Source organism: Schistocerca nitens, unplaced genomic scaffold (genome assembly GCF_023898315.1).
Source record: "Schistocerca nitens isolate TAMUIC-IGC-003100 unplaced genomic scaffold, iqSchNite1.1 HiC_scaffold_376, whole genome shotgun sequence".
Taxonomy (NCBI): domain Eukaryota; kingdom Metazoa; phylum Arthropoda; class Insecta; order Orthoptera; family Acrididae; genus Schistocerca; species Schistocerca nitens.
Window position 1 is genome coordinate 2,300,898 of NW_026045910.1, and position 15,368 is coordinate 2,316,265.

The 15,368-nt window shown below is 45.5% G+C and overlaps 1 protein-coding gene across 1 annotated transcript in view; it reads right to left on the reverse strand.

Moving 5' to 3' along the window:
• LOC126229619 (mucin-2-like) overlaps positions 1 to 15,368 on the reverse strand; it is an 82,002-nt gene that overhangs the window by 16,148 nt on the left and 50,486 nt on the right. Inside the window, exon 2 of the mRNA XM_049942364.1 lies at positions 11,854 to 12,023. Within this exon, the coding sequence (XP_049798321.1) occupies positions 11,854 to 12,015 (162 nt within the window). The 5' untranslated portion in view covers positions 12,016 to 12,023. The remainder of the gene's footprint in view (positions 1 to 11,853; positions 12,024 to 15,368) is intronic.

Below are 15,368 nucleotides of genomic sequence, written 5' to 3' on the forward strand. Positions count from 1 at the left end.
AGCTTGGATGGCGTGAACAGATACAGCTGCCCATGCAGCTTCAACACGATACCACAGTTCATCAAGAGCAGTGACTGGCGTATTGTGACGAGCCAGTTGCTCGACCGCCATTGACCAGACATTTTCAGTTGGTGAGAGATCTGGAGAATGTGCTGGCCAGAGCAGCAGTCGAACCTTTTCTGTATCCAGAAAGGCCCGTACATGACCTGCAACATGCGATCGTGCATTATCCTGCTGAAATGTAGGGTTTCGTAAGGATCGAATGAAGGGTAGAGCCACGGGTCGTAACACATCTGAAATGTAACGTCCACTGTTCAAAGTGCCGTCAAAGCGGTGACCGAGACGTGTAACCAATGGCACCCCATACCATCACGCCGGGTGATACGCCAGTATGGCAATGACGAATACACGCTTTCAATGTGCGTTCACCGTGATGTCGCCAGACACGGATGCGACCATCATGATGCTGTAAACAGAACCTAGATTCATCCGAAAAAATGACGTTTTGCCATTCGTGCACCCAGGTTCGTCGTTGAGTACACCATCGCAGGTGCTCCTGTCTGTGATGCAGCGCCAAGGGTAACCGCAGCCGTGGTCTCCGAGCTCATAGTCTATGCTGCTGGAAACGTCGTCGTCGAACTGTTAGTGCAAATGGTTGTTGTCTTGCAAACGTCTCCATCTGTTGACTCAGGGATCGAGACGTGGCTGCACGATCCGTTACAGCCATGCGGATAAGATGCCTGTCATCTCAACTGCTAGTGATACGAGGCCGTTGGGATCCAGCACGGCGTTCCGTATTACCCTCGTGAACCCACCGATTCCATATTCTGCTAACAGTCATTGGATGTCGACCAACGCGAGCAGCAATGTCGCGATACGATAAACCGATATCGCGATAGGCTACAACCCGACCTTTATCAAAGTCGGAAACGTGATGGTACGGCCGGCCGAAGTGGCCGTGCGGTTAAAGGCGCTGCAGTCTGGAACCGCGAGACCGCTACGGTCGCAGGTTCGAATCCTGCCTCGGGCATGGATGTTTGTGATGTCCTTAGGTTAGTTAGGTTTAACTAGTTCTAAGTTCTAGGGGACTATTGACCTCAGCAGTTGAGTCCCATAGTGCTCAGAGCCATTTTTTTGTGATGGTACGCATTTCTCCTCTTTACACGAGGCATCACAACAACGTTTCACCAGGCGACGCCGGTCAACTGCTGTTTGTGTATGAGAAATCGATTGGAAACTTTCCTCATGTCAGCACGTTGTAGGTGTCGCCACCGGCGCCAACCTTGTGTGAATGCTCTGAAAAGCTAATCATGTGCATATCACAGCATCTTCTTCTTGTCGGTTAAATTTCGCGTCTGTAGCGCGTCATCTTCGTGGTGTAGCAATTTTAATGGCCAATAGTGTATGTTGTTGTGTATGAAATTTAGCTAACATATTGAATTTTTCTTTAGACATGGGTAGATATATCTATCTGTCACCAATCTCGAGAAAATTGATCTGATGTAGCACACCCATTTGCGATCGCGCCGCGCCAGCGATAAAGCCGGAGTGAAAATCCACAACATTCCTCATATTTCATAAATGGTTTCAGATATCGAAATGAGATTTTGGCAAATGATAGCATGCAAAGAGGAGAGTATTTACCATATCATTATTATCTAAAACTTCTTTATTCTAATAACTACGGATTTTTTCGGTGAAAGTATGTTGTTTCTAAGGGCTATCGATAGCTGCGAAACGAGAAATGCTAAGGATTTTGGAACGACATATGTGAAGATGTTACTCGTTTTTTTGTACCTAGGATGTGTCTTTAATTAGCTACTGGCTTTACTTTTCCTCAGTTCATTACTTAATAAACTTAACAAACCACCGTTTCAGAATTGCCCGGCAATTGTGTCTGCACGTGTTAGTGAGAGGAGACAGTGTAAACTCCACTGAGTTTCGGCATAAGGAGCAAATTTTGACATGGCAACCGGAGAAACGTGTAGTAGGTTTTACTCAAAATTCGCCACTCACGACGCTTCCTTAAAGTTACAATAGGTTAACAAGCTAGGTGAAAATAAAACGCTGCATTTTCCGCGGAATTCTTTTTAGATACTAACGAAGGCGGAGGTAACAAGTAAATCGTTTTGAATGATCACTCCGCAAGTGTTGGAGTGGAGGGGCCCCACTTGATTTACAGTGTTCTAAGCCCCCCTCCCCCCACTCTTGCTTCTCTCACCGTGCTACCACAACCGACTTCGCATCCAAAGGCCATGGCATTTTGCACGCACTATACAGTAGGTAGACTAGCTGGAGAAAACATCTCGAACTGCCAACATTGGCGACTTAGCAATGAGACAGCTGATGTTTGTAATTTTTTTTCGCTCATTTGATATTTGCCGCTGAGATTTCGCCATTTGTGCAAAGTCCGGTTCTCACTAGAGAGCGGCGGAATGGCACATGACAGCGGCAGCTGCTAGTGCATCATGGTGGTTGCAGAAGCGTCAAGGTGGCACACGGGATTGGTGATCCCGTCTGAAGCAGCAGCCGCCAGCGGAAATCAGTGACAGACCCGAGCTACCAGGAGGGACCAACGCAAAGAGCTTGGCAACTGACACTTCGGACAGAGCAAATACGCCATTAGGGCTCGGAATGGTGAATTGGTGCCCTTTTTCTAAATGAATCCCTGTTGTCCAGAGATTATATGTTAATCACTGTACCAAGTATGGTAGAACATCTGACTATTTAGTGTACCATGAAACTATATAAAGCAAATATAGATTTTGGTGGAGATATGGCCATTTTTAAAGTTATTTTCTCTATTATAGAGGATGGTCGGAAACAGTCTGAAAAGCTAGTAACGTGGTAGTTGCAGTGAGTGTGTGGTGAGAAATAACTGTTAAGAACAAAGTTCGATACGTTGCGCCGTTTCCAAGTTATTTAGCGTTGAAACTAGCCAACTGGGTCGTCGAACGCGTAAATTCAAGCACTTGCGCCCGCTAAAAAGCGGCAATGTACAGACATCTGTGGATCTGTGAGTTACCACTTGTTCTAATGTTCATTACCAGTTAAAAAGTGCCTTTTTTGTTAGTGATAAATTTAAACTAGACGAGCAGAAGCGAAACGAGGAACAAGCTTGGCGAATCTGTCTTTGGCAGACTTATTGAATCTGCACACGCAACACTGTGATTGGCTAACTTCAATGTCAGATAACCCACAAATGCCGCAGAGTATCGATTTTTTTTCTTAACAATTATTTCTCACAACAATATCCCCTGCAACACCCTTACAAGCTTTGCAGAGTTCTGCTGCTCACCCAGTATATTCCTTCACATATTATTTATGTAGTGTTCTTTTACGATCAGTATCGTTGAGGACCTTCCCCATGAACCATGGACCTTGCCGTTGGTGGGGAGGCTTGCGTGTCTCAGCGATACAGATGGCCGTACCGTAGGTGCAACCACAACGGAGGGGCATCTGTTGAGAGGCCAGACAAACGTGTGGTTCCTGAAGAGGGGCAGCAGCCTTTTCAGTAGTTGCAGGAGCAACAGTGTGGAAGATTGACTGACCTGGCCTTGCAACATTAACCAAAACGGCCTTGCTGTGCCGGTACTGCGAACGGCTGAAAGCAAGGGGAAACTACGGCCGTAATTTTTCCCGAGGGCATGCCGCTTTACTGTATGGATAAATAATGATGGCGTCCTCTTGGGGAAAATATCCCGGAGGTAAAATAGTCCCCCATTCGGATCTCCGGGCGGGGACTACTCAAGAGGACGTCTTATCAGGAGAAAGAAAACTGGCGTTCTACGGATCGGAGCGTGGAATGTCAGATCCCTTAATCGGGCAGGTAGGTGAGAAAATTTAAAAACGGAAATGGATAGGTTAAAGTTAGATATAGTGGGAAATAGTGAAGTTCGGTGGCAGGAGGAACAAGACTTTTGGTCAGGTGAATACAGGGTTATAAACACAACATCAAATAGGGGTAACGCAGGAGTAGGTTTAATAATGAATAGGAAAATAGGAATGCGGGTAAGCTACTTCAAACAGCATAGTGAATGCATTATTGTGGCCAAGATAGACACGAAGCCCACGCCTACTACAGTAGTACAAGTTTATATGCCAAATAGCTCTGCAAATGATGAAGACATTGAAGATATGTATGATGAGATAAAAGAGATTATTCAGGTAGTGAAGGGAGACGAAAATTTAATAGTCATGGGTGACTGGAATTCGAGAGTAGGAAAAGGGAGAGAAGGAAACATAGTAGGTGAATATGGATTGGGGCTAAGAAATGAAAGAGGAAGCCGCCTGGTAGAATTTTGCACAGAGCACAACTTAATCATAGCTAACACTTGGTTCAAGAATCATGAAAGAAGGTTGTATACATGGAAGAATCCTGGAGATACTAGAAGGTATCAGATAGATTATATAATGGTAAGACAGAGATTTAGGAACCAGGTTTTAAATTGTAAGACATTTCCAGGGGCAGATGTGGACTCTGACCACAATCTATTGGTTATGAACTGTAGATTAAAACTGAAGAAACTGCAAAAAGGTGGGAATTTAAGAAAATGGGACCTGGATAAACTGACTAAACCAGAGGTTGTACAGAGTTTCAGGGAGAGCATAAGGGAACAATTGACAGGAATGGTGGAAAGAAGTACAGAAGAAGAAGAATGGGTAGCTCTGAGGGATGAAGTAGTGAAGGCAGCAGAGGATCAAGTAGGTAAAAAGACGAGGGCTAGTAGAAATCCTTGGGTAACAGAAGAAATATTGAACTTAATTGACGAACGGAGAAAATATAAAAATGCAGTAAATGAAGCAGGCAAAAAGGAATACAGACGTCTCAAAAATGAGATCGACAGGAAGTGCAAAATGGCTAAGCAGGGATGGCTAGAGGGCAAATGTAAGAATGTAGAGGCTTATCTCACTAGGGGTAAGATAGATACTGCCTACAGGAAAATTAAAGAGACCTTTGGAGAAAAGAGAGCCACTTGTATGGATATCAAGAGCTCAGATGGAAACCCAGTTCTAAGCAAAGAAGGGAAAGCAGAAAGGTGGAAGGAGTATATAGAGGGTCTATACAATGGCGTTGTACTTGAGGACAATATTATGGAAATGGAAGAGGATGTAGATGAAGATGAAATGGGAGATATGATATTGCGTGAAGAGTTTGACAGAACACTGAAAGACCTGAGTCGAAACAAGGCCCCCAGTGTAGACAACATTCCATTAGAACTACTGACAACCTTTGGAGAGCCAGTCCTGATAAAACTCTACCATCTGGTGAGCAAGATGTATGAGACAGGCGATATGCCCTCAGACTTCAAGAAGAATATAATAATTCCAATCCCAAAGAAAGCAGGTGTTGACAGATGTGAAAATTACCGAACAATCAGTTTAATAAGTCACAGCTGCAAAATACTAACGCGAATTCTTTACAGACGAATGGAAAAACAGGTAGAAGACGACCTCGGGGAACATCAGTTTGGACTCCGTAGAAATATTGGAACACGTGAGGCAATACTGACCCTACGTTTCTAGCATTTGTAGACTTAGAGAAAGCTTTTGACAATGTTGATTGGAATACTCTCTTTCAAATTCTATAGGTGGCAGGGGTAAAATACAGGGAGCGAAAGGCTATTTACAATTTGTACAGAAACCAGATGGCAGTTATAAGAGTTGAGGGGCATGAAAGGGAAGCAATGGTAGGGAAGGGAGTGAGACAGGGCTGTAGCCTCTCCCCGATGTTATTCAATCTGTATATTGAGCAAGCAGTAAAGGAAACAAAAGAAATATTCGGAGTAGGTATTAAAATCCATGGAGAAGAAATAAAAACTTTGAGGTTCGCCGATGACATTGTAATTCTATCAGAGACAGCAAAGGACTTGGAAGAGCAGGTGAACGGAATGGACAGTGTCTTGAAAGGAGGATGTAAGATGAACATCAACTAAAGCAAAACGAGGATAATGGAATGTAGTCGAATTAAGTCGGGTGATGCTGAGGGAATTAGATTAGGAAATGAGACACTTAAAGTAGTAAAGGAGTTTTGCTATTTGCGGAGGAAAACAACTGATGATGGTCGAAGTAGAGAGGATATAAAATGTAGACTGGCAATGGCCACGAAAGCGTTTCTGAAGAAGAGAAATTTGTTAACATCGAGTATAGATTTAAGTGTCAGGAAGTCGTTTCTGAAAGTATTTGTATGGAGTGTAGCCTTGTATGGAAGTGAAGCATGGACGATAAGTAGTTTGGACAAGAAGAGAATAGAAGCTTTCGAAATGTGGTGCTACAGAAGAATGCTGAAGATTACACTCCTGGAAATTGAAATAAGAACACCGTGAATTCATTGTCCCAGGAAGGGGAAACTTTATTGACACATTCCTGGGGTCAGATACATCACATGATCACACTGACAGAACCACAGGCACATAGACACAGGCAACAGAGCATGCACAATGTCGGCACTAGTACAGTGTATATCCACCTTTCGCAGCAATGCAGGCTGCTATTCTCCCATGGAGACGATCGTAGAGATGCTGGATGTAGTCCTGTGGAACGGCCTGCCATGCCATTTCCACCTGGCGCCTCAGTTGGACCAGCGTTCGTGCTGGACGTGCAGACCGCGTGAGACGACGCTTCATCCAGTCCCAAACATGCTCAATGGGGGACAGATCCGGAGATCTTGCTGGCCAGGGTAGTTGACTTACACCTTCTAGAGCACGTTGGGTGGCACGGGATACATGCGGACGTGCATTGTCCTGTTGGAACAGCAAGTTCCCTTGCCGGTCTAGGAATGGTAGAACGATGGGTTCGATGACGGTTTGGATGTACCGTGCACTATTCAGTGTCCCCTCGACGATCACCAGTGGTGTACGGCCAGTGTAGGAGATCGCTCCCCACACCATGATGCCGGGTGTTGGCCCTGTGTGCCTCGGTCGTTTGCAGTCCTGATTGTGGCGCTCACCTGCACGGCGCCAAACACGCATACGACCATCATTGGCACCAAGGCAGAAGCGACTCTCATCGCTGAAGACGACACGTCTCCATTCGTCCCTCCATTCACGCCTGTCGCGACACCACTGGAGGCGGGCTGCACGATGTTGGGGCGTGAGCGGAAGACGGCCTAACGGTGTGCGGGACCGTAGCCCAGCTTCATGGAGACTGTTGCGAATGGTCCTCGCCGATACCCCAGGAGCAACAGGGTCCCTAATTTGCTGGGAAGTGGCGGTGCGGTCCCCTACGGCACTGCGTAGGATCCTACGGTCTTGGCGTGCTTCCGTGCGTCGCTGCGGTCCGGTCCCAGGTCGACGGGCACATGCACCTTCCGCCGACCACTGGCGACAACATCGATGTACTGTGGAGACCTCACGCCCCACGTGTTGAGCAATTCGGTGGTACGTCCACCCGGCCTCCCGCATGCCCACTATACGCCCTCGCTCAAAGTCCGTCAACTGCACATACGGTTCACGTCCACGCTGTCGCGGCATGCTACCAGTGTTAAAGACTGCGATGGAGCTCCGTATGCCACGGCAAACTGGCTGACACTGACGGCGGCGGTGCACAAATGCTGCGCAGCTAGCGCCATTCGACGGCCAACACCGCGGTTCCTGGTGTGTCCGCTGTGCCGTGCGTGTGATCATTGCTTGTACAGCCCTCTCGCAGTGTCCGGAGCAAGTATGGTGGGTCTGACACACCGGTGTCAATGTGTTCTTTTTTCCATTTCCAGGAGTGTAGATGGGTAGATCACATAACTAATGATGAAGTATTGAATAGAATTGGGGAGAAGAGGAGTATGTGGCACAACTTGACAAAAAGAAGGGACCGGTTAGTAGTACATGTTCTGAGGCATCAAGGGATCACAAATTTAGCATTGGAGGGCAGCGTGGAGGGTAAAAATCGTAGAGGGAGACCAAGAGATGAATACACTAAGCAGATTCAGAAGGTTGTGGGTTGCAGTAAGTACTGGGAGAGTCCTGGGAGATGAAGAAGCTTGCACAGGATAGAGTAGCATGGAGAGCTGCATCAAACCAGTCTCAGAACTGAAGACCACAACAACAACAACATCCTTGAGGAACTGTTCACTATCTTGTGAATATTGAAGATGATGTACAGGATATTATGTTCAGGCCGGCCGGAGTGGTCGAGCGGTTCTAGGCGCTACAGTCTGGAACCGCGCGACCGCTACGGTTGCAGGTTCGAGTCCTGCCTTGGGCATGGATGTGTGTGATGTCCTTAGGTTAGTTAGGTTTAAGTAGTTCTAAGTTCTAGGGGACTGATGACCTCAGAAGTTAAGTCTCATAGTGCTCAGAGCCATTTTATTATGTTCAGTACTTAACACTAAGTTGTTCGCAGCCAGCTGAACTCACGTATGTACATCTACATCATACTCCGCAAGCCACCTAATGGTGTGAGGCGGAGATTAGAGGAAAGTTCCCGAAAGCTTACCCCTTCCTAAAGTGGACCCCTAGTTTCCTGGCTCTGCAGTCTCCTGAACTCTAGCGGCACCAAGTGTAAACACTAGGTTACGCTTTTACCCGTCTGTAGTGGAGCGCACCAGTCGCCCACTTCACTCATTGTTCGTCTGTCCGCTATTAGTATTCTGACAGTGATCGAAGTTTTCGCATCGTGCCACATTTTTCATTATTTCTCCAAGATATAGGAAGGTAAGCGTTTCGACCTGTATATATTCTTAAACGGTAAGGTTCAAGGTCTTTGTTTATCACTAAATCGGTTCATTTAGACGTTTGGTTAAAAACTGGTGCCATTAAAAAGATGTAGGCTATAGTTGCAAAAACTGGACCCCACTTGGTTGTCTAAATGGGACCCCTTATACTTTCATCTTTGAAGTCTACCTTTATTTGTGCACACTCTTATTCTCATGGAATTGTGTTTCAGATTCGAAGAGGATAATGGGGAAGGTTGACCAAAGAAAGTGGAGTCCCTCTAAAATGACTAAAGCTATTGACGCAGTTCGGAAAAAGAAGATGGGTTGGAAGAAAGTCAGTAAAGTGTTTAATGTTCCAAAAACAACACTCATGAGGCTGTCCAACATAAAGTACGGCACACCTGAGGAAGCGGCAAAAGCCACAAGAGGTAAAAAACTTGAGGATATGGGCAAAGATAACACCACACTAACACACCAGCTGCTACCATGACGACGGCGTCCTCGCTACACAGGCTAGAGGGCGCCCGATATACCCTTTATAATCCATGGCAACCGCATCCTCACTACAATGAGTAGAGGCTTTGTAGTCCTTCCATATTAGCCGTTTTAGTAAATTTACTCAAATGTTTTCTACGTAAATGTACGAATAGATGTATTATAATACAAGACGACACCAATTTCTGTGTGTCACAAATTGTTTTACTTTATATTATGGCACATAATGTAATATGCTTTCACGAATTTTACGAGTTGACTACGGAACATTTGTTATTTTTTTAATAATTAACACTATAAATGTAACTCTTTTTAAGTGGAATGGTTCCGTTTTCTATTATTTACTGCCACTTAAATTTATGTTAAACCAAGGTGACTAGTAATTACATATAACAAACTATATTAAATGCCATTGATCACCGCGGGGGGTGATCTCAGCACGCTATTTAAGCCCATGTGAAGGGTTAGTCTCGCATAGTTTCCTGCCGTTATGTAGACAGGAGTGACAGCACCAGCAGTCGACCAATGGGTAACATATTTTAAATTTACGTAATTTTAGTCGTTGTATAATAGAGTCTTTCTGACGGATATCTATAATTTCACAGTGTAAACGCCCAGAAGATGACCCCTACGTCGGTTTGAAACCGGTTGGCGATATAATAATAATAAATGCGATTAATACTGTTTTTGAATAACTAACATATTACTTTCACCCAGATTCTTCTCGCGTAATGACGTCGATGACTTGGAAGCCAAATTCGCCTTAACTGAACCCGATGGAACACATCAGGAACGTTAACGGACACGGGCTCTTCGCTCGCAAACAACCAGCCCGTAATTTACGGGAATTGCGTAACCTGATGTGCAAGATGTATGAGACAGGTGAAATACCTTCGGACCTCAAGAAGAACGTAATAATTCGAATTCCAAAGAAACCAGGTGGTGACAGGTGTGAATATTATCGAACTGTGAGTTTAATAAGCAACAGTTGCAAAACGCTAGCACCAATTCATTGAAGAGCAATGGAGAAACTGGTGGAAGCCGACCTCAGGGAAGATCAGTTTGGAATCCGGACAAATTTAGGAACACGAGAAGCGATACTGACTCTACGACTGATCTCAGAAGACTGGTTAAAGAATAGAAAAGCTACTGTTATAGCACTTGTAGTCTTAGAGAAAACTTTTGACATTGTCGACTGGAATAATCTCTCTCAAATTCTGAAGGTGGCAGGGGTAAAATACAGGAAGCAAAACGCTATTTACAATTTGTACAGAAACCAGATGGCAGTTATAAGAGTCGAGTGGCATGAAAGGGAAGCAGTGGTTGGGAAGGGAGTGAGACAGGGCTGCAGCCTATCCCCGATATTGTTCAGTCTGTATATTGAGCAAGCGGGAAAGGAAACAATGAAAGATTTGGAGTAGGTTTGAATGCATTATGGGAACAGCAGTGATCAATGTCTTATAAATAATTACTATTAAAAACAGTCTTGATCACGATTTATTTATCAAGGTGACCGGTTTCGACCACTACCAGAAAGAGGTTCCTACTCAATGGTCTGAAGATGACCACAGTAGTGGTCGAAACCGGTCACGTTAAATAAATCGTGATCAAGATTGTTTTTTATAGTAATTATTTGGAGTAGGATTTAAAATCAATGGGGAATAAATAAAAACATTGAGGTTTGAAGACGGCGCTTGAATTCAGTCAGAGACAGTAAACGACTTGAAAGAGCAGTTGGAGGGAATGGAGAGTGTCTTGAAGGGAGGATATAAGGGGAGCATCAACAAAAGCAAAACAAGGATAATGCAATGTAGTCGAATTAAATCATGTGATGCTGAGGGAATTAGATTAGGAAATGAGACACATAAAGTAGTATATGAGTTTTGCTATTTGCGGAGGAAAACAACAAATGATGGTCGAAGTAGAGAGGATATAAAATGTAGACCGGAAATGTGAAGAGAAGCGTTTCTGACGATTTAAGAGAAATGAAATCTTTTCTGAAAGTGTTTCTATGGAGTGTAGCTATGCATAGAAGTAAAATGTGGACGATAAACGGTTCACGCAAGAAGAGAACAGCTTTTGAAATGTGGTGCTACAGAAGAATGTTGAAGATTGGATGGGTAGATCACGTTAGCTAATGATGAGGAATTGAACAGAACTGGAAAGGAAAGACATTTGTAACGCAACTTGACTAGAAGAAGGGGTCTGTTGATAGGCCACATTCTGAGACATCCTGGGATCACCAATTTAGTACAGGAGGGGGCGCAGGGGATAAAAATGAGTGTAGAGGGAGACCAGGAGATGAATACACTAAGCAGATTCAGTAGGATGTAAGTTGCAGTAGTTATTCGGAGATGAAAAGGCTAACATAGCATAGAGTAGCATGGAGAGCTGCATCAAACCAGTCTTCAGAGTGAAGACCACAACAACAAACAACATGCACAGACATCTGGTGCCACATACCTCCGGAACACTACATAGGATTTGTCGAAACCTTGCCACGCAGAATCGCCTCTGTATTGCGTCTAGGGGTGGGCCAACACGTTATTAAGCAGCTGATCGTAATGTTTTGACTCATCATTGTGCAATTAGATACAATAACATGTCGGAAGTGCACAACAACATCAGAACCACATTTTTGTAGCGCCTGTAACTTTTCTACGGAGACTTCGGCACTTGTCTGTCGCTAGTTTGCACTCGCACCTCACCTTCGGCAGATGTGGACTGTTGGAGGCCTCCTGGTGATGTCTCCCATGAAGTGCCGGCGGCAGCAGCTGGTGAGTGTCGGACGCTGGAGGTCTGGCGGGCAGGGCCACCGCGTCCATCAAGCCGCCAACCAGTAGCAGCAGGAGTGCCACCAGCCCCCTCATGTCGGCGTCTGGAACAGAGTTCCGGCAGGTCAGCCACTTGACCGGGCCAGCAGGTTCTGGACGCGAGACCTGCGCGAGCTCAGCACTCGGAAAACCTGCAACATTTTATACACACGACGGCTCTGTTGCCCCTAAATTTGGATTTTATGCTACCCTCGTTGCCTTCAAAAACCACTGCGAGATTTTAGCACATTTGGTACACATGAACTGTTAGTTGTATAGAAAAAATGAACATTCTCTTGTTCACTACACATGAACTGTTAGCTGCATAGAAAAAAATGAGCAGGACCTTTTAGTAAAAAATTGAATGTAGCTAAGTTTTATACACTACTGGCCATTAAAATTGCTACACCACGAAGATGGCGTGCTACAGACGCTAAATTTAACCGACAGGAAGAAGATGCTGCGATGTGCAAATGATTAGCTTTTCAGAGCATTTACACAAGGTTGGCGCCGGTGGCGACACCTACAACGTGCTGACATGAGGAAAGTTTCCAACCGATTTCTCATACACAAACAGCAGTTGACCGGCGTTGCCTGGTGAAACGTTGTTGTGATGCATCGTGTAAGGAGGAGAAATGCGTACCATCCCGTTTCCGACTTTGAAAAAGGTCGGATTGTAGCCTATCGCGATTACGGTTTATCGTATCGCGACATTGCTGCTCGCGTTGGTCGAGATCCAATGACTGTTAGCAGAATATGGAATCGGTGGCTTCAGGAGGGTAATACGGAAGGCCGTGCTGGATCCCAACGGCCTCGTATCACTAGCAGTCGAGACGACAGGCATCTTATCCACATGGCTGGAAAGGACCGTGCAGCAACGTCTCGATCCCTGAGTCAACAGATGGGGACGTTTGCAAGACAACAACCATCTGCACGAACAGTTCGACGACGTTTGCAGCAGCATGGACTATCAGCTCGAAGACCATGGCTGCGGTTACCCTTGGCGCTGCATCACAGACAGGAGTGCCTGCTATGGTGTTCTCAATGACGAACCTGGGTGCACGAATGGCAAAACGTCATTTTTTCGGATGAATCTAGGTTCTGTTTACAGCGTCATGATGGTCGCGTCCGTGTTTGGCGACATCGCGGTGAACGCACATTGGAAGCGTGTATTCGCCATCGCCATACTGGCATATGACCCGGCGTGATGATATGGGGTCCCATTGGTTACACGTCTCGGTCACCTCTTGTTCGCATTTACAGCACTTTGAACAGTGGACGTTACATTTCAGATGTGTTACGATCCGTGGCTCTACCCTCCATTCGATCTCTGCGAAACCCTACATTTCAGCAGGGTAATGCACGACCGCATGTTGCAGGTCCTGCACGGGCCTTTCTGGATACCGAAAATGTTCGACTGCTGCCCTGGTCAGCACATTCTCCAGATATCTAACCAATTGAAAACGTCTGGTCAATGGTGGCCGAGCAACTGGCTCGTCACAATACGCCAGTCACTACTCTTGATGAACTGTGATATCGTGTTGAAGCTGCATGGGCAGCTGTACCTGTACATGCCTTCCAAGCTCTGTTTGATTCAATGCCCAGGCGTATCAAGGCCGTTGTTACGGCCAGAGGTGGCTGTTCTGGATACTGATTTCTCAGGATCTATGCACCCAAATTGCGTGAAAATGTAATCACATGTCAGTTCCAGTATAATTTATTTGTCCAATGAATACCCATTTATCATCTGCATTTCTTCTTGGTGTAGCAATTTTAATGGCCAGTAGTGTATTAATTTTAATACTTTCTTAGTAGTTTTTATAACGGATCTTTACAGTCTTACAGAAAAGTTCTCTTACAAGCAATTTGGTTTTCAAGCCAAAAACTTCCATCTAGTTCGATGTTGCCACCTATCTCTGCATGTATGACGTGGATAATTTTGTATCCTTACTTTTTCTACTGCGCGTGTATATCAGTTGCCTATCATAGACTTCGTCTCTGAATTCCGATTTTTCCCCTTTCACTGCTTATTCCAAGAACTATTTGACTATTTCTGGAAGCCTCAGGAGATATCTCACTTACCTGTCCCCTCATCGCTCAGGAGATTTCGTCTTCAAGTGCTTCTAGACCCAACGTGCTTCGTGTTTTAGCTGCCCACTTAACGATAAACATCCTCCTGCAGCGCCACATTTCAAATGTTGACAGCTTTTTGCGAACCGTGTTTCCCACTAAGCTCAAGTCACATCGTTGCGATACTCTGATCCAGACTCAATAGTTCTTGAAACCTCTAATTCAGTTCCTATGACGCCATGTTCGACATACGCATCCACAAAGGGGGAGGGAAGCAATAGGCAGAGAGAGAGAGAGAGAGAGAGAGAGAGAGAGAGAGAGACCCTCTACCCTGAAAGGTTTACCAGAAGCAACGTCATCCGGTCGTGAAAGCATTCATTCTATCAAGAAACATGATTCATCCGTCCAAGCGAGATGTTTTCATTGATCCATGGTCCCGGCCACCAATCTGGTGTAACAAGAAATACCTGCTTCAGAGGACGATACACAGCAACGTTCGATGGACGGTGGTTGAGGAGACGCTTATGGTAGCCCCTTGGTTCATCTGGGCAGTCAGTTGCACGTCTATGTGCTTGTAGACATCCGCACTGCCATCGTTCACCTCTGTTGTCTATGGCCTGGCTACCTCTAAAAAAATGTGTGTGAATTCCTAAGGGACCAAACTGCTGAGGTCATCGGTCCCTAGACTTACACACTACTTAAACTAAGTTAAACTTATGCTATGAACAACACTCACACCCATGTTCGAGGGAGGACTCGAACCTCCGGCGGGAGTGGCCGCGCAATCCGTGACATGTGGTTGCCTCTCGAGCCGGTTTTAGATAGTGCCATTTTGCACGCGAACAATTTACAAACTGAGCCATTTCGGAAATGTTTCCACCCTTGACCAGAAAGCCAGAGATCATATCCTTTTGGTTGTCAGATAAATCGCTGTTTCCACGTTACGACGACTGCACTATTTTCAGCGTGCCCCCCTCCCCCCCTCTCCGATAAGACTCGCTTCGTATACCCTCCATTGCTAATGTTGTTACCTGCTGTCTGTGAGTGGTTATTGCACGTTGGCGTAAACATAGGTGGTGGTCACATTAATGTTAAGTGGATAGTGAAGATAAAAATGGCTCTGAGCACTATGGGACTTAACATCTGAGGTCATCAGTCCCCTAGAACTTAGAACTACTTAAACCTAACTAACCTAAGGACATCATACACATCCATGCCCGAGGCAGGATTCGAACCTGCGACCGTAGCGGTCGCGCGGTTCCAGACTGTAGCGCCTAGAACCGCTCGACCACCCCGGCCGGCTAGTGAAGATAACGATGTGACCCAGAGACCTGTTCGTT